The following is a 22136-nucleotide window of genomic DNA, read 5'->3' on the forward strand; positions in this document are numbered from 1 at the left end:
GAGGTTGGAGATACATTGTCTAGAGAAGATCCTCTCTTTGGAGCTCTCGTCATGAGGCCGAAGAAGTTGAAGGACTCAGTCTGTGAAAAAGTCCTCATTTTCTCTGATTTGATCCCTCTTTTATCATAACCCTTAGGAGTGGTGAGGAATATCAGCTTTTTTCCACTCCTCCCAAGTGTTTGGCCTGCACTTCCCCTCATTTCTCATTTTTCTTCCTTTTTTCATAACACCTTCCTTCTCCTCTCCGGACATTTGCTTCCTTTGTCCACTATTTCTCTTCCCACTTGCCTCCTAGTGATGTTGACCCTTTGATAAGCTGGACTTGATTTATCTGAGTCAGGGGAATTTTACCCCGGCCTTAACATCCTCTATGCTATGATATGTTGATTTTGGATAGTTTTGGTGATGTTGAGAGAGTCGTATTCTATAATTTATTCAACCATGACCAAATTTCTAGCAATCTCTACAACCATGAATGCCATTTAGGCTTTCCCTACACTTCTTAAGTCAAATGGGATTCACTTATAAAAAAGTTCATTGCTACGTAAGAAAACAAACTACTACAAGTTTTTTGAAATCATTAGAACATACAATATGCAAAACACAACTAAGGAGGATTGAGCTTGTGTTTACCTTCTTATCCATATAAAGGAAATACAAAAATGCATTAACGATAACTCTGAGCGGTACATTTGGGAGGGCAATATAACGTTTGCCTAGATCTGTCACCCTTTTGAATACTTTCCTTGATTCATATTTAGTTTTTTGTTTTAATTCCCATCACCGATTTGTCCTTGTTACTCATATTTCAATTTGGTTTTCTTGAAAACGACACGAAGTATAGAAATCGTAAGTGGAAATTTTGTAGGGTATTAGGTTCAGATTGTGGGCGCCATGTGTATAAAATTAGTTGCTAAAGGCCAAAAGTAACAAATAAATTAGGCACTTAACAGTATATTGACACAACTTGTTCCTTGTCAATTGTCACCCCAATGATCAAGGAAATATGAAATTAAGTAGACCAACACACAATGAAAGAACAATCATCACAAGTAAAGATGTGGAAGCCTAGCGTTAAAGAAGGGTGCGCCTGAAAACATTTGTATTGATCTTCTTTTTCCTCCTTATCTTGTAATTGAAACAACAAAAATATTATTGTAATTTGCATTTTTTTTTTGCAGTGAATTATTTGTTTCGTCCCTGTAATTATATTATTGCTCTAAGAAAAATTATAGACATAAGCCTCACGCCCTACACACCACTTAAAAATATATAATTTTATTTTTTTATCCTCATTGAATTTCAATATAAAATTTGAGGATAAAAAAATAAAATTATATATTTTTAAGTGGTGTGTAGGAGTGTGAGTTTGAGTATATCACAACTCTTGCTCTAAAGAGATTGAGCTGGAATGGCCTGTGAGGTGTGCACTTACTTTTGCACCATTATGACTGGCTTTTCTTGATGCATGTGTCATGTCATGTTAGTTTGCACCCCCTGGGCATCCAAGAGGGAGTTGCCCTGTGAGGATGGAAATTAAAAGTAATTCCTAACATAACCAAAATGGTCTACACATGACAAATGGCCATGCGTCTCTTTAGGCTAAAATGTTTGTTTATACAACTATTGTTTGTTCTCAATGTTTTTTTCTGACCTAGAAACACTTTAGAGCTCTCTATGAAACAAATCAACAGCCACACCTTTTATGGGGAAAAATGATGTGTGGCTTGAGTCATTGACAAGTTTACAAAAATGGTGTATTGAGGAAGATGATTTACTGGATCTATGGGGAAAAATGATGTTGAAATTGCCAAAAGCCGAACTAGAAGTAATAGCAACTGTCATGAGGGGTTTGTGGTTAAGAAGAAACCAACTAACATTCGAAAATTGTTTCAAGAAACCTGGACAAGTCCTAACTATTGCTAAGGAGGAGGTTAAAGAGTTTCAAAGGGCCAACAGTTTAATAGGCAGGAACCATCCTAGACCAGATAATGCAAGGCCAGTGAGGCAAGCAAAGTGAAAGAAATCGAGAGAAAATTGGGTAAAAGTCAACTGGGATGCAACAATGGACCAAAGGAAGAAAGTGATGGGAATTGGGATTGTTATAAGGGATGAGGAGGGGGAATTTTTAGCAGCTGTTTGTGGCCAGAAAGAGCATGTTCATACAACAGCAACAGCTGAGAGTTTATCCTTATGGAGAGCTATGGAGATTTGCAATGATCTTAACTTCAACAGGGTTGTCTTCGAAGGTGATGCTCAGATCATAGTCAAGGCCATTAATGAAGAAAATGGAGAATTTTCGGTTTATGGGATGGTGATTGAAGATGCAAAGAAGGTGCTCAAGAACAACACAGACTGGAAAGTACAATTTGTGCATAGAAGCTCTAATGAGGCAGCTCACATACTTGCAAAGAAAGCTCTAACTTTAGATTCAAAACAGATATGGATTGAAGATTTTTCTAATTGTATTAGTCAAATTATAGGAATCGATATGAGATGTAATGATAGCAATTGTTATCAATGAATACAGAATGATACGGTTTGTTTTTTTTTTTAAAAAAAAAAAAAAAAAAAAAAAAAAAAAAAAAAAAAAAAAAAAAGGTAGCCACACCTTCTTTAGCGAAAGAGAACATTAATTGTTGGAAGTTTCCATGAAGGACCGTGGGGATCCTTCATTATTACTTCCCAGCTATACAAGTTAGTAAAGATTCTTCTTGCTTAGGTATGTCATAAAAAAGAGAAGTGCTACGATCATAATAGGATTTTATAAAAGTAATCTCATAAACTGATCTGATTTTATGTGATCCGTTAGATTTATTTTACAATAAAAGTAAGTTTACAATCTAACAAACCATATCAAACCACATTAGTTTGTAAGATTATTTTTATGTAATCATTTTGTGACTATAGTATTTCTCTATAAAAAATGTATGACCAGTTACCTTTTACACGTACAAGTCAAAAGTGGTTGGCGCCAAAGCCATGTTTAGGCATGTTCATCCAAGCTGGGTTTTTTCCCGGCCCGGTCTGAAACCCGGATAACTGGGTTATCTGGGTTCCGATTACGGGTTTTGGGCTGGAACAAATCCGGGCCGATATCCACATAGAAAAATCCAGATACATCCGGTCAGGGTACCGGGATCTAAACGTGGAACCTTTTTTTTTTTTTTTTTTTTTTCAGTTTGAATGTTTTATTTTTTATGTTCCTTTCTAGCAACTAAATAGGCATAAAATCAAAATCAAAATGTATATTATGTCCAATGAATCATTCATTTTTTTTTACTCTCTTCTCAACGTGGCTTTTTATTGGTGGTTAAGGAACATGTAGATGGTTTTGATTTAAAAAATTAAATAAATAGAGTTTGAATGTTGCATCAATATTTTTTTATAAAAAATATTCACAACATGTAGACTTTAATTTTTTTTTTTTTAAAAAAATGGTGCAACCCAGAATCCAGGTTCTGGGTTTTTAAAAACTGGTTTGAATTCGGGTTTTGGCTCGGGTTTGACTCTACCTAATCCGGTCCGGGTTCCGATACGGGTATACCTGTATTCTCGAGCCGAAATCCGAATGAACAGTCGTAGCCTTGTTCTGGACTCTAGCCAGTGATTTCTTTTGCTATATATATTCTGTTTTATCAATTTATATAAAAATTAAAAATTAAAAAAAATAGGATATTAAAATATTATTAAAAACTGAAAATTGAAAATAGAAAGAAATACCAGTAAGCCATTTGGTGGCCACCGATGGCCATGTCTTATAGCCACAAAGAGGGTGGTTAGAACCAGCACTTGTGGCCACAACACTTGTGTTTCTTTTTTAGTTTTTGATTTTTATATTTTCAGAAATGATTTTCTTTTTTATTATAAACGTTTATTTTCTATTTATTTTAATGAGTTATAATTTAATTTTTTTAAAATTAAGCATGACACATTACAGTTTTTGATAAGGCCACGTGTTTTTGATTAACAATGATGGTCGAGGACCTGTTTTTAAATATAAAAATAATAGTTATAGTTATGAGTGTGTAAATATTATATAATTATTTTAAAAAAAATAAATAAATATAAGATTCATATGTAAATAAAATTAATTTTTTAATAATAAATTTTATTTTTTTTAAATAATTATATAATAATTATATATTATATAATTATATATAATATTATTTTTATAGATGAATCTAATCTTAAGTCGGCTATAATAAAAGATCGCATTAAACCACTACTAGACAAAATAGTCTCCCCAATATTGCATTAATCTGCATTTGTCCGAGAGTGACTCATTCAAGACGTACGGTTTCATTCATGCATATCAAATCCTCCACTAAATGACAAAAAATAAAAAATATTACGACTCCAAGTAGATTTAATAAAAATAAACATATGAGCCGACATAATTTTACATGAGTATTAAATTTATTTTATAATAAAAATAATTTTTAAATTTAACGTATTAGATCAAATTACGATGATTTATAAATTTATTTTTGTAAAATTTTTTTATAAATAAAATATTTTTTAAGAAAAAGTAAGAATCTATTAATAACAATAAAAACTAACATAGAAAATGTTTTTGATTGCCTTCGTCCCCTGGACAGTTTCATCCCACCTTCCTCCTTTGGAAGCCCGTTCAGTTTCTTAATTCTCACCTTTAAGAGGACTTGGACAAGGACGCCCTCCCCAGACTATTTCTTCAAGAAAAATCCTATGTCATGGCAGCAAATTAGGCATCAATACAAGCTGCCAAGCTGCTCCCATGATGCACCTATTTTTTGGAGACAACCTGATCTTGCTAAGCAAGGAAAATAAAAGGAATATCGCTCTTACCCTAAACAAGTGCCTCGAAGACTTCATGATATGGTCTGGACAAATCAACTTTGTAGAAATCGACAACCTTAAACAACCAATGAAATTGCTTCCATCCAAAACAAAACTTGCTAATTCTATAGAACAGAAACTGTCACAATTTTTAGTAGGTTAGAAAGCAAAGGTGCGCTCTCAAGCGGCAAGGACTTAACTCATCAAATCAGTGGCCTCAGTAGTACCAACCTACAAGATGTCCACATTCCTTCTCCCAAAAGAACGAGGCTATGATATTGAAGATTTTTTTCAAAAAACTTTGATGGGGTTTCAAGGAAGAAAATAGTAGAAACTACATACCAAAATCATTGTTTTCTATTTGTTTCCCTCGATCATCAGGCGAACTTGGCATCAGAAATAGCAAGCACATTTACCGGGCCCTCATCTCAAAGCTGGGACGCCACTACTCACTGATAGCAATAGACCTTGGGTTAATAATCTCCTGCAGCAAGAATAAGCAACCTTTCATATTGTTGGAGTATAGCATCCCATATAGAAAATATGGAGTTAAAATCCAAAGAAGAAAAGGCGAAGGCTAAAGTAGACAATATACATTACCTAGTTATTTTCTAGTTTTTAGTATAAATAGATGTAAACACAAATGATCAATTCACTTGATTCATTCAATATTTTTCATTTTAGATAGTCTACGTATGATATTTTCTGTTCTTCATACTTTCCATTTTCCAGTTTATGAAACTCTTGACATGGTATCAGATTAGTAAAATTCCGCAACTCCTCTTCTCTACTGGAAATTGATTCATTCTTGTTACTTCTTCAAGCTTTTCTGCACTACATTGATTTTATTTTCTAGTGATTCTTCTGTTGATTCTTTCGATTTTCTGCTCTTCTTGTTTTTCTTGAAATGGCCTCTGTCAGCTCCACAGACTCTGTCAACTCAGTACCACAAACTAATCCATCAAACTGCCAAAGTCCTCCCATTCCACAAAATAATCCATCAGAAAATTCAACAAGTCCATATTATTTGCATCCAAGTGATAACCCTAGTGCCCTTCTTGTCTCAAAAATTTTCAATGGTGATAACTATGTTGCATGGAGCCACTCGATCATCATTGTTTTGTCTGTTAAGAATAAAGTAGCATTCATCGATGGCTCCATTCGACCTCCAAAGATTTCTCAGTTAGTTCTTTAGACAGCATGGATGAGGGCCAATAATTTGGTACTTTCTTGGTTGATAAATTCAATTTCCAAAGATATTCAAAATAGCTTGTTGTATGTTAATTCAGCTCTTGATCTTTGGAATGAATTGAAGACACGATACCTAAGAAGATGGACCAAGAGTTTTCCATCTTGAAAAATCTTTGAGTTCTATAAACCAAGGTTCTTCATCCATTACTGAGTATTTTAGTATCTTCAAAGCATTATGGGATGAATATGTTAGTTTTCCTCCTTTCCCAACTTGCACTTGTGGAAAAATGTCAAGTTGCACATGTGACATCTTTCCTTTTCTGTTACAAAGGCAGCAGTCAGATTATGTTTTGAAATTCCTTATTGGTTTAAATGAATCTTATGCATCTCTTAGAAGTCAATTGCTTCTTTCCATACCATTACCAACTATGGCAAAGGTTTTTTTTTTTTTTTTTGCTACTTCAAGAAGAGAGCCAAAGGCAACTGACCAACTCAGTCTCAACTGAAACTCATGCATTAATGGTAAAGCAGTTTCCTACTCCAGCAGCAAGTCAATACAAGTTTTCAAAAGAGAAGGCCAAGAAATCTTCACTCCATTGTACACATTGTGGGTATAATGGACACACTATTGCCAAATGCTTCCAACTTCATAGATATCCTCCTGGCTGGACTGGACTAAAAGGAAAGAGAAATTATTCTGCTGCTCATGCTGTCATTTCAACCAATGAAGTCTGTGATCAAAATAAGGACGAGTCTCACATGGTTTCTTTAACCTCTGAATAATTTAATAAGCTTTTAGCTCTTGCAAATTCTTCACAATCTTCTCAGTCTTCTTCAAATATTGAGAATTCCCTAGCCTGTAACCTTGTTACTTCTGCTTAGTTTTCTGGTAAATTTTCTTACAATTCTGTTTCTGCTATACCAGATCACTCTTGGATATTAGACACTGGTGCAACAGATCACATGATCTGTTCACCACATTTCTATTGTTCTCCTCCTAAACCAATCAATATATCTATAAACCTACCTAATGGACAGATTATACCAGCCACACATATTGGTACAATTTGCATTTCCAATAATCTTTTCCTACAAAATGTCTTGTGTGTACCATCATGCTCTCTTAATCTCTTATATGTTTCTAAGCTAACACATCAGTCTAATCTTTCTTTGTCTTTCTTTGGAACTCATTGTCTTTTGCAGGACCAATCAAAGAGGAGGATGATTGGGATTACATTTGAGAAACAAGGACTATATCATTTTATACATTCCTGCACAATTTCTAAATCCAATTCAGTTCAATTTTCTACTGTTTCTCAAAAACCCTTAGACCTATGGCATTATAGATTAGGCCATGTATCTCTTTCTAGACTTTCTTCCCTCAAACACTTAGACTCTTCTATCTCTATGGATTGTCAACATATATGTGATATTTGTCCTTTGGCAAAGCAAAGAAGATTACCTTTCCCTGTATCACATACAAAATCTAATAAATTTTTTATTTAGTGCACTGTGACATATGTGGTCCATTTGATACTATTTCTTATTCAGGTTATAAATATTTATTGACAATTGTTGATGATTTCTCACGATGTACTTGGGTTTACATGCTTAAAGCTAAGTCTGAAGTTCCATTTTTAAAAACTTTTTGTATAATGATAAAAACTCAATTTAATGTTGCTGTCAAAACCATAAGGTCAGATAATGGACCTGAATTTTTTCTCACATATTTTTATAGTAAAAATGGGATTTTACATCAAAAAAACTGTGTAGAAACCCCACAGCAAAATGGCATAGTTGAAAGAAAGCATCAACATTTACTTAGTACAGCTAGAGCACTAATGTTTCAATCAAATATTCCATTATCTTTTTGGAGTGACTGTGTTCTCACAACAGCTCATATAATCAACAGAATACCTACCCTTCTTCTTAATAATAAAACCCCTTAAGAAATGCTTTTCAACAAAACACCAAAACTATCTCATTTAAAGGTGTTTGGTTGTCTTTGTTTTGCCTGTACAGTTCAAAATCACAGACATAAGTTTGATCCTAGAGCTGTCAAATGCTTATTCCTCAGATACCCCTCTGATGTAAAGGGTTACAAAGTCATGGATCTAAACACTAATGAAGTGTTTATTTCCAGAAATGTCACATTCCATGAAAATATTCTCCCTTTTACAGAAACACCTTCTACTCCACAAAGTCATACATTCTTATTCCCACCATCAGAAAACAATAATCATTTTTCCACCAATCCTAGTGCTCTTCCTAATCAATCTATATCATCAACTTCCCATGATGATAACCTTCATTAATACATTGACGAAGATATGTCTATGTCTCAGAATAATACTATTTCCAATAATCTACCACAACTCAGAAATTCCACTAGAGTTCGAAAACCATCTATTCTTCTGCAAGATTACTATTGCAGTCAAGTTACCTCAAATGCAGCCCATTCAACTTCTTCTAATGATGGTTTTACCAAAGGTAACTTCTATCCTACTTCTCCTTTTCTTTCTGCCAATAGATTATCATCTTCTCATAGAGATTTTCTTGCCAAAATAACAACTTCATCTGAACCCAACACATATAAACAAGCTGTCCAATTTCCAGAATGGAAACAAGATATGAAAAATGAATTACATGCTTTAGAGTTAAATAAAACATAGGAGCTTGTAACTTTACCTAAAAATAAATAGACAATTGGTTGTAAATGGGTATTCATAATCAAATACAAATCCGATGGCACCATAGAAAGACACAAAGCAAGATTAGTGGCAAAAGGTTACACTCAACAAGAAGGTTTAGATTTTTTGATACCTTCTCACCTGTTGCCAAAATTACTTCCATTCGAATTCTACTTGCTGTTGTTGCAATTAAAAATTGGCACATTCACCAACTAGATGTAAACAATGCTTTTTTACATGGTGAATTACATGAAGAGGTTTATATAGACTTGCCTCCTGGACTGCCTAATCAAAACAACAAAGTTTGTAGACTTTTAAAAAGTCTCTATTGCCTTAAACAGGCATCTAGACAATAGTTTGAGAAATTGTCTAACTCTCTTATCACTTATGGTTTCACTGAAGGAAAATCTGATTGCTCATTGTTCATTAAAAGGTCAGCAACTTCTTTTATGGCATTACTTGTTTATGTTGATGATGTGTTGCTAGTAAGTGATGATTTGCAGCAAATTCAGCTCTTGAAGAAGTTCTTACATGATCAATTTACCATTAAAGACTTGGGACCATTGAAATATTTTCTTGGTCTAGAAATAGCAAGATCAAAAACTGGTATTTCACTTTGCCAAAGAAAATATGCCTTGGACATATTACAAGACACTGGTAACATAGGCTCAAAGCCTGCTGCTTTTCCAATGGAATCAAATCTCAATCTCACTGCTGATAATCCAGAGCTTTATGAAGATCCATCAAAATATAGGAAACTGGTTGGTAGATTGTTATACTTGACAATCACCAGACCAGATCTTGCATATTCTGTCAAAGTGTTAAGTCAGTTTCTAGCAAAACCAGCTGTCAGCCATCACAAAGCAGCAATGAGGGTCCTCAGATATCTGAAAGCTACACCTGGGCTGGGTTTGCTTTTCTCATCATCTTCAGAACTTCAGCTCAAAGCCTTTTCAGACAGTGACTCGGCAGGTTGCCTCAACACCAGGAGAAGCATAATAGGTTTTGCAATATTTTTGGGCAATTTTCTAATTTCTTGGAAGTCCAAAAAGTAAGCCACAATTAGTAGATCCTTCATTGAAGCAGAGTATCGAACTCTTGCAGCTACAACATGTGAGGTGCAATGGTTGGTCTATGCCTTGCAGGACTTGCAGATTGATCATCAACAGTCGACAGCTTTATACACAAATAACAAATCAGCAATGTCTATTGCCACCAACCCAATTCAGCATGAAAGAACTAAGCATATACAAATTGACTGTCACCTGGTTCGAGAGAAATTGCAAGAGAAGCTTATCAAGCTGCCTTACATTCCCTCTCGGCTACAGTTGGTAGACATACTCACCAAGCCACTGGGTTCATTGCCTTTTCATTACACTTTACACAAGATGAACATTCTCAATATTCATGTTCATCTTTAGGGGGGTGTTGGAGTTAGCATCCCATATAGCAGGCTAAAGACAAAACACCTCCTTATTATGGAAAGTAATACTTGGTGCATAAGATCTAACATCACAAGGATCTGCTTCTTGGTATAACATGGCCAAGACATCAATGACAAGAAATTAACCAGTGATTACTACACTCAGTCCCAACTTCCATCCAACCCCAGCACCAAGCTACGCGTAAACCCAATACTCAAAAGTACAAGACTTCATTCTCTAGAACACTAACTAATGAAATGATCCAGTTCCCCCACTTTCTCACTTTGTTTCAGTTCTTCGCTCGAGGTTGCAGCAATTTCCGTTCTCATGTGTCCTTCCTTTTTCTAGTAGGTGCAATAATAATGGGCGCCTTTCTTCTCCACATCTCGGTCATAATTCATTTGTGGTCGCTTCTCGTTTCCTATTTGCACACTTAGGCTCCAATGTGTTGTCCTTGAACTTGGGGACCTACAGAGGGCGTTCCCATCTTACCTTCTCATGTAATGGCTTTTCCTTGTCTTCTCCTCCTTCTCACAACCTTTGCCACTTCTTCCATCTTTTGGTCTTTTATCTGCCAGCTCTACTTCAAGTAGTCGTGGATCGGTTAATGAATTCAGAGTCTCTTCTGTGTTGACAAAATTATCCTCTCTGTCCATGAATTCTCGTAATGCCACCAATGTTCTCCTTGCCAATTCGTATAGGGGCTCCAAGGCCAAATTCCTCTTAGTAGTGCCCAGAGAGTGATTTTCCCATCTTGATTGTTTGCCATCATGTGTTCTTTGTTAAACCTTCTTGACTCTCATCTTCTCACTACTTTACAGTGAGGAGGTACGCAGCTAGTCGCATCTTCCATCTACTGGCCATGAACTGTGTTATAAACAAACTGCACAATTCTTTGAAGCTGGTGATGGAGCTTGGCTGCAAAGCCCCAAACCAACCCTTAGCTTCACCTTTGAGGGTTAACGAGAAGGCCTAGCATGCAATCTCTCTCGGAAACCCATACAACGTAATGTGGCCTTTAAACGTTTCCAAATGTTCTACATGATTCTTATATCCGTTGTATAGTTCAATCTGCGGGACTTTAAATTTCAAGGGAAGCGAATTTTCCATCTAAAATTGCCATGCTTGTCGTGCTAGAGGGCAGATCCATTTTGCTAAGTAGGCTTTCGATGGTGGGTGCCTTTCTTCTCTACATCTTGGCCATTGTTCCTTCTCGTTTTCTATTTGCACACTTAGGCTTGAATGTGCCGCCCTTGAACTTTGGCCCCTAGAGAGGGTGTTGATGTCTTTCCTTCTCTCGTAATGGCTTTTCCTTGTCTTCTCCTCCTTCTCATAACTTTTGCTTATTCTTTCATCTTTTCGTCTTGTATTCACTAGCTTTACCTCAGCTTGTCGTGGATCAGTTAATGCCTTCAAAATGTCTTTGGCATTGACAAAATTGTTCGTTATCTCCAAATTCTCGTAATATTGCCTATATTCTTCTCACCAATTGGGCCATAAAGGGGCTCTTGGATCAAATTTGTCTTAGTAGTGTCATGAGAATAATTTTCATGTCTTGATTGTCCGTTGTCATGTGTTCCTTGTTAGATCTTATATGGTATGCCTTCAGACTCTTATCTTCTAGCTAATTCACAATGATGAGATATTCAGCTAGTCGCCAATTTTGTCTGATGGCCATGAAGAACTTTCTACCCAATTCTTCGAAGCTGGTGATGAAGCTTCGTTGAAAAGCCCCAAACCATCCTCTTTGAGGGTTAACGGGAGGGCCTGACATGTAATCTCTCCCGAAAACCTATGCAATGTCATGTGGGCTTTAAATGTTTATAGATGTTCAACGGGATCCTTATATCCGTCGCATAGTTCAATTTGCAGGCTTTAAATTTTGGGGAAAGCGAAACTACTATGATTGTCTCGCTATACGACAGATCCATGCTACTGAGTAGGCTATCGACAGATGATGATGCACTTATTTTCCTAGCCATGTTCTTGGACTTGTTCGTGAGGTCATGTAGGTCCTTGTGCATCTCTCTTTTTTCCTCCTCGCCTCTTTGGGTTGGCCCACCTTCACTATGTGACTCTTATTCGCTTTGTTCATAATGATTCAACATTACATCTCCTCCACACCTCGTGTCTTGCTTTCTCAGAGTTTCGTTCTTCCTTTATAGAGTCTCCATTTCCAATGTCACATGCATCACACTCTCCTCCATCTTCACAAACCTCCTATTCATCCTGTCATTTGCTTGCTCATCCGTACCGGTTGTTTCCTGATTACAGGTTGTCTTGGAGCTCGTCGTTGCAGGAATACAAAAGGCATGTTGCAATATACTGATCCCACAGACGGTGTCAACTATTGAGGGTGTGTTTCATACACCTTGAACTATTCCTTGCAACTTGCGATCAAAAGGGGGGAAAATGGCTCAGGATTTAGGCATGGAACACCTCTAATGCCTAAGTTTGTCCAAGTTGATTGTTTAATATGCATAGATTTAGAGAGAACTTTATGGTGCTTATCTTAGTTGGTATTTGTATAAGCTAGTTGTCTCAACTAGGTGAGGCCCTTCATTCAGCTTGACTTTACACTCCTGCCTTGGGTACATGGGCTATTAGCATTCAAGCCGACCTTGAATCATGCTCCCGTGAGGCGGATATCTTGCTGAGATACGTTAGCAGCCCACATTATCTTCCCTTCCATTAAGGTTGTACCTCAATTAGGAAGGCTCTAATCTCGTATAGACGTGCGCAACAATGTTTCCGAGTTAGGTCCGTTGCACTTCCAGCCTTTGTACAACATGTAGGCCCATGGGCTTTGTTTAACATCATTTCTTATCGCACAAGGTTCAATCAACCTTCTAAGGTGGAGATTGGGCCTAGCAAATTGTTTTTAGGTTTCAAGTGAACAATGAAATTAGTTGGAGTCCAAAGTATAGTTTTTTATGACCTGAAACTTGTTCAAACTATATACGAAAAAAAAAAAAAAAAGAATTCTCCTATAGTTTGAAATAAGATATCTCTCAAAATGTATAAATCAAAACACAAACGCAATTCAAACAACAATCAGTTGAAATATGTTGGAATACTAAATTAATTGATTTTTGGTTACATAGAGATTCTTTGAACTTTTAAGCCTTTAATAGTTGTGATCGGAATAATTTTTGATATTATTTCTGTGTTTTATGTTTGTCCAATTTTTATACTCGTTCACTGTCATGTGGTCATTCTTAAACCTTATTGACCCTCATCTTCTCACTACTTTACAGTGAGGAGGTAAGCAGCTAGTCGCCTCTTTCGTCTACTGGTCATGAATTGTGTTAAGAACAATCTACACAATTCTTTGAAGCTGGAGATGGACCTTGGTTGCAAAGTTCCAAACCATCCCCTAGCTACCCTTTTGAGGGTTAACGAGAAGGCCTAGCATGCAATCTCTTTCGGAAGCCCATGCAACTTAATGTGGCCTTTAAATGTTTCCAGATGTTCAACATGATTCTTATATCCGTCGTATAGTTCAATTTGCGGGACTTTAAATTTCAAGGGAAGCGGATTTTTCATCTAAAATTGTCATGATTGTCATGCTAGAGGGTAGATCCATTTTGCTGAGTAGGCTTTCAACGGTGGGTGCCTTTCTTCTCTACATCTTGGCCATTGTTCCTTCTCGTTTTCTATTTGCACACTTAGGCTTGAATGTGCCGCCCTTGAACTTTGGCCCCTAGAGAGGGTGTTGATGTCTTTCCTTCTCTCGTAATGGCTTTTCCTTGTCTTCTCCTCATTCTCAGAACTTTTGCTTCTTCTTTCATCTTTTCGTCTTTTATTCACTAGCTCTACCTCAGCTTGTCGTGGATCAGTTAATGCCTTTATGTCTTTGGTGTTGACAAAATTGTTCGCTGTTCCCAAATTCTCGTAATACTGCCTATATTCTACTCACCAATTGGGCCATAAAGGGGCTTTTGGATCAAATTCGTCTTAGTAGTGCCGTGAGAATAATTTTCATGTCTTGATTGTCCGTTGTCATGTGTTCCCTGTTAGATCTTATATGGTATACCTTTAGACTCTCATCTTCTAGCTAATTCACAATGATGAGATATTTAGCTAGTCGCCAATTCTGTCTGATGGCCATGAAGAACTTTCTACCCAATTCTTCGAAGCTGGTGATGAAGCTTGGCAAAAAAGCCTCAAACCATCCCCTTTGGGGGTGAACAAGAAGGCCTGACATGTAATCTCTTCCAAAAACCTATGCAACGTCATGTGGGCTTTAAATGTATATAGATGTTCAACAAGGTCCTTATATCCTTCGCATAGTTCAATTTACGGGTTTTAAATTTTGGATGAAGAGGAACTACTATGATTGTCACGCTATATGACAAATCCATGCTGCTGAGTAGGCTATCGACAAATGATGATGTAGTTATTTTCCTAGCCATCTTCTCGTACTTACCCATGAGGTCGTGTAGGTCTTTGTGCATCTCTCTTTTTTCCTCCTCACCTCTTGGGGTTGGCCCACCTTCACTCTGTGACTCTTATTCCTTTTGTTCATCATGATTCAACATTACATCTCCCCCACACCTCGTGTCTTGTTTTCTCAGAGTTCCATTCTTCCTTGTAAAGTCTCCATTTCCAATGTCATTTGCATCATGCTCTCCTCCATCTTCGCAAACCTCCCCTTAATCCTGTCAATTGCTTGCTCATCTATAGTGGTTGTTTCCTGATTGCAGTTGTCTTGGAGCTCTTCGTTGCAGGTATACGAAAGGCATGTTGTACAAAATTGATCCTACAGACGGTGCCAATTGTTGAGGATATGTTTCGTACACCTTGAACTATTTTTTGCGACTTGTGATCAAAAGGGAGGAAAATGGCTTAGGTTTTAGGCGTGGAACGCCTCTAATGCCTAAGTTTGTCTAGGTTGATTGTTTCCTATGCGTCGATTTCGAGAGAGCTCTATGGTGCTTACCTCAGTTGGTATTTGTATGAGTTGGTTGTCTCAACTTGGTGAGGCATTTCCTTCTCATTTGTCAAATGCAAGGACATATTAAGATAGTTAGAGATGAACCAACTTGATCTTTCGGCTATTGTACCGATGTGGGGGCACAAAGGAGAATGGAATGGGATCGGATGTAGTTTGAAGATCTAAAATCAAAGATTAGTACGTTGGTATTGTGTGTGTATGTAACACCCCATGTCCTAGGGTTAGGGATGTCACATGCTTACATAAATAAAGCCAAGAAAAAGACTTGCATAATTAAATAAAATAAACATTTATTTCATGAAAGCTTTATTTAATAAAATCATGTCTCTAAATAATAATAAATGAAATAACTGAATCAAATTTATATCATAAAGATAATTTATTCAAAGATGTGTAGAATTTAATTAACTGCTACATCTAATCTTGACCAGCCTGCTCGTGTTCATCATCCTCACCTGGGTGGCTAAAAACATAAAATAAAACTAAAATGAATCGAAAACTTAATAAGAAAATATCACAATGTAAACATAATAAACGTAAGGATTATCATAAAATTTAATTTTTCATATTGAGAGCTTAAAATCATGACTGATCATATTGATACTTATGCTATGCATAATTGATTTATCTGAATTAATTAACTGATCTGATTTATTTGACTAATCTGACTTGCCAATACACTTAATCTTATGTGCAAAGTTGTGCACCAGCCCTACATTCCGTGCCCACAAGGGGAGCCGCTGAGTAGTATTTTGGCATACTACGATGGACCACGCTTGAGTCCATGACTTGCACATCCATCCTGAATCTGCATTGGTACCATGCATCCGAATGACCAATTGATTAAATGGATCTTATCTTATCTTGCACTCAAGCTTAAGATAACTTACGTGTTTTATGCGATGTGAGACGCATTACATACATACTAATATAATAATTGTAAAGTGCTAAATTTGAACATGATGAAGAATGACAAGATCATGTGTTATGATGGATGACATGTTTGTAAATATCATAACATGCGAGGTACATATAAAATGGCTATCAAGAATTAATTTTAATAATAATAATCTGTAACACCCATTCCCGTATTTACGAATATTACAAACATTCATAACATAATGCGCAATGAAGAGATTCGAAGTCATGAGAATACCTCATTTATAGAATGACCAAACTAATTTATCAAAACAGTCTTTGATATCATAAAGCTGAAAACATAACAAAAAGGCATAAACTAGTTCTATGTGGTGATCACTTATTCAAATATCATAATCATAGACTAAATCCTTTTAGAAGTAACACTTATTCCAATATAAGTCTCTAAACTAATCTACTCTTGGCTCTCCAGTTCTGCTTCCTCTCATTCAACATCTAAGACATTAAAACATAAAGACATAACTCAAATGAGTCGAAGACTCAGTAATAGCACATCATAATGTAAACTTAACATGGCTTAACATTAGGCTTGATTTATAAAACTTTAATGTATCATAACATATGCAGAATTAACAAAATCATGGAATTTCGTGTAACATTATGCATGAGTGATTGACTCCATGCATTTCCTAACAATCATACATGACTTGTTCATCTTGTCTTTCACTTATTTAGTGGCAATCATTACATATGTACATCGGTCTAATTGTCATTGATTGTATATAACATATCATAACATGTAATGAAACACGTTTGGGTTCGTGTTATCACTTAACATCTAGTGAACACGCTTGAGTCCGTGGCACCACATAACATATCATAACATGTATTGAAACACGCTCGAGTTTGTGTTATTGCTTATCATATGGTGAACCACGCTTAAATCCATGGCACCCCATATGGTATCATAACATGTAGTGAAACACGTTTGAGTATGTGTTATCACATATCATATGGTGAACTACACCTGAGTCCGTGGCACCACATAACATAACCTATGGTAAAGCACGCTTGACTCCGTGCCAACTCAAATCAAATGGTGAACCACGCTTGAGTTTGTGTCACAACATATCATATGATGAACCACGCTAGCGTCCGTGGTACTACTTAACATATCATAACTTGCGGTCAAATAGGCTTGAGGTTGTGTCACCTCATATTATATTAGCTTAAATGTGGTGGACCACACTTGAGTCTATTGCTTGTACATCCACCCATAACTCAAGGGCAATGTTAAGCTTACTTATCATTCATGTGTTTTCTTATTAACTTTCATAATGCATAAGAACATGTTTGAAAGTTAATATGATAATGGGACCATTCAGTTATACTAAGGTCAATAGATATAAAATTACTTAAAACTCATAAAGTATTCCTTGGTTTTCTATTTAAAGTACAATATAATAATTTTATTAAAATCACGACTAATTAGATAATGGGACTATTAACTAAAATAATAGGCCCAATAGTATACTTTAAAATATACTTTAAATCCCATAAATATTTTCTGTTAAAAAATTAAGTCTATGATTAATATATTTATTTAAGTAAAATTTTGGCCTGACTTAAATTCCAGCCCAGCCCAATTAAGGAAAACAACCCACTTCAAATCACTAGAGCAGTTTCTGTAAAAATGCAACCCGGCCTAAACTAATTTTAAAACACAAGTCCCATTTAAACCCAAGCTTAGCCCACATAAATGAACAAGGTTCCTTCAAGAGGCATTTTACAGAAAGGCTATGGGAAGTGGGTTGAAGGGTATTTGTGTAAAATCCATAATAATGCATGGGCTTTTTGGTAAAGTCTGAAACAAAATAAACAAAAGAAGAGAAGCACAAAGTCTTAGGGGACAAAAATTGTGATACTTACCGAGAGAAAGGACAACCAACTGCAACTGTGGGTCTGGGTGGTTGGCTGGGAGTCACGACGGCGTAACTAAAGGCTCCATCTGGACATGGTGGCATGACATAGAGAGAGAGAGAGAGAGAGAGAGAGAGAGAGAGAGAGAGAGTTTAGAGAGATAGAAACTGTCACATGGATAAACTTTTAAGAAGAGGAGGAAGATTCTGGAGTGGGCTTATCAGGAAGGTGTGGGTTTGACGAAAAGCGATTGGCCGATAGTTTCTGAGTTGCCTGAGAGGTGACTCAACTTTTGAGGACTGAGCAAAAGCACACAGGGGTTGTTAGGTTATTGTGTGTGTGTGTGTGTGTGTGTGTGAGAGAGAGAGAGAGAGAGAGAGAGCGACATAGAGGGGTTTATGGCTTACCGAGAGAGGAAAGGTTATGCGGCTGCCTTAGGTGGCTGTTTCTTGTGAGTGGGTGCTTGGTTTGTTAGAATGGTGTCACGGCTCTCTGTGTAGGGAAATTTTATTTTACTGAGGGTGAAGGCGTGAAGGGTGGAAGAATCCCACAAAAGAACAATCACTATCTCAAAATAGATCTTAAAAATAATAACATTACTAAAAATAATAATAATAATAATAATAGTAAAAATAATGATAATTTTAAATCTTAAATCTTAGTCTAGGACCTGTATGTTACATAATCTGACTAACTATTGTGCTAATCCTAATTTATGATCAAGCTACTTGCCTCACTACACTGCTTTCTGAATCTCACTTTGTATCTCGTCACTTATACGAAGTATTAAATGTCACTAAATTTGTTTAGGAAAACGTCTCCTAATATCCTACTTAATTAAATAAATATACTCTAGAAAATTCAATCTAATAAAATATTCAGTTATTATATAAAGCAACTAATATCATATAATTATTTAAATAATAATATCATATATAGTCTTTCAAACATAAACTAGTAAGGAACATTTTTTTTTTCTAAATCTATAAAATAACGGTGAAAAATATTTAGTTCATAAAATAGACTTAATAATACTTAATATTAAAATTCTTATAAACTATTATTATAGTCTAATAATAATTTAGTACTTAGTAATATATTTTAAATCTCTTAAATATTTTTTGTAAAAGTAAAGTTTACAGGCTAACATATTTATTCAATTTAAAACTAAGTCTAACATATATGGAACCGATCCTAACATAAAATTTGAGCCCAACTTAAGATAACAAGTCTGAATTAATATCCATTGAACATATACTTAACTTAAAACATAAGTCCAAAGGAAAATTGAGCGCAACCTAGGACATAATCTATCGTGGCTTACATATCCAGGGCAGTGACGTCATTAATCAAAAGGTTCTTCAAGAGGCTTCTACAGAAAGCTGAAAGCAATGACTTGGAGGGTATTTTTGTAGCAATAAAACATGCATACACTTTTTGGGAAGGGCATAAAACCAAAACAATAAAAGAAAAGAAGACAGTGGGCTTCCAGCATTGGCATTAGCTTCATCTTTAAAATTTGATAAAAAGTACATAAATTTTATAAATTCAAAATTTCTCCAGCCATAACCCCATATTAAATTAGTCATTGAATTCATCAAAATAATAATATAATATTATTTTTTTAATAAAATTATTTTTATTTTTTTCATATTTTAGAATTATACTAATCATATGTTAATTAATAATTTAATTTGATTCTTACATTATTATTACAAAACGGTTTGAGGTTAAACGTGAATAAAAAAGACATTTAGAGATTAAAAGTGAATAAAAAATAGATTTGATTAGTGAATAGTAGCCTTCAGATTTGAAGAAACCCATCCATTTAATATAACTCAAAGCTTCTCATTTATTCCTTTAGCTAATCCAATACAGCTCTATTTTGATAAATTCATCATATTTTATATTTGACTAGGTTTTTTATGAAGCCAATGTCAATGCTTTACAGGAGGGGGAATCATTGTTAGAGGAGAAACTCCAAAACTCACCGAGAGAGAAGGAGAAGCGAAAGAGCTGGGTTAAGTGGCCAGTGGCGAGCATGGATGGCCGCAGAGCACTGTAAGAGAGAGAGAAAAAGAAAACTATTTTGGTCGTGCCTCACTGTGATGCAATAGAGAACGAGAGTGAGGTAGGCGGAGCTTACCGAGATGGCACGAGGCTGACTGTAGTGAACTGGCCGGTAGTTTCCTGCGAAATGGATTGTGGGTATCTCGGGATTCCACGTTTGGGCCCTTCTCCGTGGTTCCCGGCCTAATGGGTTCCTCCTTGGTTTTCGGTGGTTTTCCACTAGCTCATGGTGGTTGGATGATGTCTATTTGTTCTGGATTGCCCGTGGTGGAGGAAGGTGGTTGTCCGTGACTACTACGGCATGGAGGAGAGGACATGTGACAGTGCTCTGTTTTGAGTGTTATAAAAGAGAGGCTTTTAGGTGGTGCAACTGGGTGGCTGGTGGCTAAACTGTGGTTGTTGCCACGAGTTGTGCTGGCAGTGGGAGGTTTGTTGTGTGCTAGACATGGGCATGAGGCATTTGCATGCGGGAGTTGCTTCGGTTTCTGTTGGATTGGTTTCCACGTATAACACGGCTAGACGAACGGGGAAGGTACTTATTTGGGACGAAATTTAAATTTTGTCTCAAAATATAGATGGGGTTCTCAAGGAGTTCGAACGAATAAATATCCATTTGAACAAGATCTTCTGTGACGAAATATATCGTCTCAAAAAAAGAAATGCGTTTGAACAGGTAAAACTTTGTTTGAATAGAGAGTTAACGTTTGTTCAAATGGTTTAGTCTCTGTTCAAATAATAACTTGGCGGGAAAGTACATATAATTTTGCCGAGGAAGTACAAAACCATTCGAATTGAAATTATATATTTGAACGGGTGTTTTTTGCTGAAAAATCTGGCGAGATGGTTGCAAGACAGTTCAAACTCAAAGAAATTGGGTTTGAACTAATTCGAACACCATATTTATTCATTCGAACGACTTGTTTGGTGGGAAATTATTAAAAAATTGGCAGGAATTTGATTTAATAGTGTTCGAACGGAAGTGTTCAATTCGAATGGTATGAACTTAGTTCAAGCCCAAAATAAAAGTTCGAACATGATTGTTTAATTATAATAATTTATTGAAAGGCATCCAAAATACCTTAAAAATAAATATTTTTTTAATTTATTAGTTATCATTTTCAAAATATAAAAATATAGATATATTATATAGTATTATTTATGTTGAATTAAAAATATTTCATATTCAAAAATTAATTTTATGTAATTAATTTAAAAATATTTTAATGAGTTCTTTTATGTTAAATAAGATTTTTAGTTAAATAAATATTACTTTAGTAAAATAAGAAAAAATATTTTTAACAATAAACAAGCTAGCAAACACCAAAAATAAAAATCATACACTAATTACATCTCAAAAATATAATGTTCGATATAACATAAAAAAGTGAAATAAAAACTAAAACTATCTATTTGGTAAGTAGCTCAAAATCCTCCTGTAAGGAAGATATGCGTACCTCCATCTTGTGAAGCTTCCCAACGATGAGCTCAACGATCTCCTTGATCAAAAGTCGGCAATGCTCCTTGAGCAGAGATTGTACCTCATCCAAAGTAGTCCCAACAAGCTGTCTCTGAACGCCTGTAGAATTAAAAGCTAGATCACTCGTCATGCCACTATCTTGTACTGTTGGAATATTAGCTTGAGTTTTCCGCAAGTGACCCTCGCTCCTGCTGAATATCATCTTGTTAAGAGACTCAATTTGTGGCTTCCTCCTCTCAGTCATTTGCACATTAACCCCCAATTGGATTAGGAGGTTAGAGATCATCAATGCAAATTCTAGACTGCCTCCACAAGAATAGTGTGACACAGATCAAATCCGGTGGAAGAAAAATAATGGCAGATCAATCGGCTCTCCTCGAGCTATGCGTAACATAAATCTAGCTCGCTCGATGCTGAAATTTGTCTTGTGTTTCCTTGGATCGATGTTAGTGGAGGCAATTGAATTTAGCATTCTAATAAATGATGTACAGTCTACCTGCCTAATGACCTTGCTGCCATCATATGGAGGAGCCAAAATGTCAAGCATCATCTTACGAACCTCACCATTTTTTAGACCATCATCTGCTGGAGCATCATCTTTACTATCACCCACACCCTCTGTCCTTGCATTAGACGCAGGCGGTGCAGGGTATGCGCCAATCACACGCGGGATACCAATAAAATCATAAATAACAGAAGGTGAGATA

At 35.9% G+C, this 22136-nt stretch overlaps 1 protein-coding gene across 1 annotated transcript; it reads left to right on the forward strand.

Moving 5' to 3' along the window:
* Positions 1-9151: 9151 nt before the first annotated feature.
* LOC121267260 (uncharacterized mitochondrial protein AtMg00810-like) lies at positions 9152-19947 on the forward strand. The gene is made up of 3 exons (XM_041171108.1): positions 9152-9674; positions 9789-10033; positions 19801-19947. Exons 1-3 carry the CDS (start codon positions 9152-9154, stop codon positions 19945-19947), a joined length of 915 nt encoding a protein of 304 aa, XP_041027042.1.
* The last annotated feature ends 2189 nt before the right edge of the window (positions 19948-22136 follow it).

The sequence above is a fragment of the Juglans microcarpa x Juglans regia genome, chromosome 5S, assembly GCF_004785595.1.
Source record: "Juglans microcarpa x Juglans regia isolate MS1-56 chromosome 5S, Jm3101_v1.0, whole genome shotgun sequence".
Taxonomy (NCBI): domain Eukaryota; kingdom Viridiplantae; phylum Streptophyta; class Magnoliopsida; order Fagales; family Juglandaceae; genus Juglans; species Juglans microcarpa x Juglans regia.

What these genes read in the sequence shown, in the direction of transcription:
- LOC121267260 (XM_041171108.1), top strand. Translation starts at nt 9,152, where the DNA reads ATGGCATTACTTGTTTATGTTGATGATGTGTTGCTAGTAAGTGATGAT. An exon ending in TTCAGACAGTGACTCGGCAG is followed by an intron (nt 9,675 to 9,788) that starts GTTGCCTCAACA and finishes TCATTGAAGCAG; the next exon opens with AGTATCGAACTCTTGCAGCT. An exon ending in TTCCCTCTCGGCTACAGTTG is followed by an intron (nt 10,034 to 19,800) that starts GTAGACATACTC and finishes ATATTTGACTAG; the next exon opens with GTTTTTTATGAAGCCAATGT.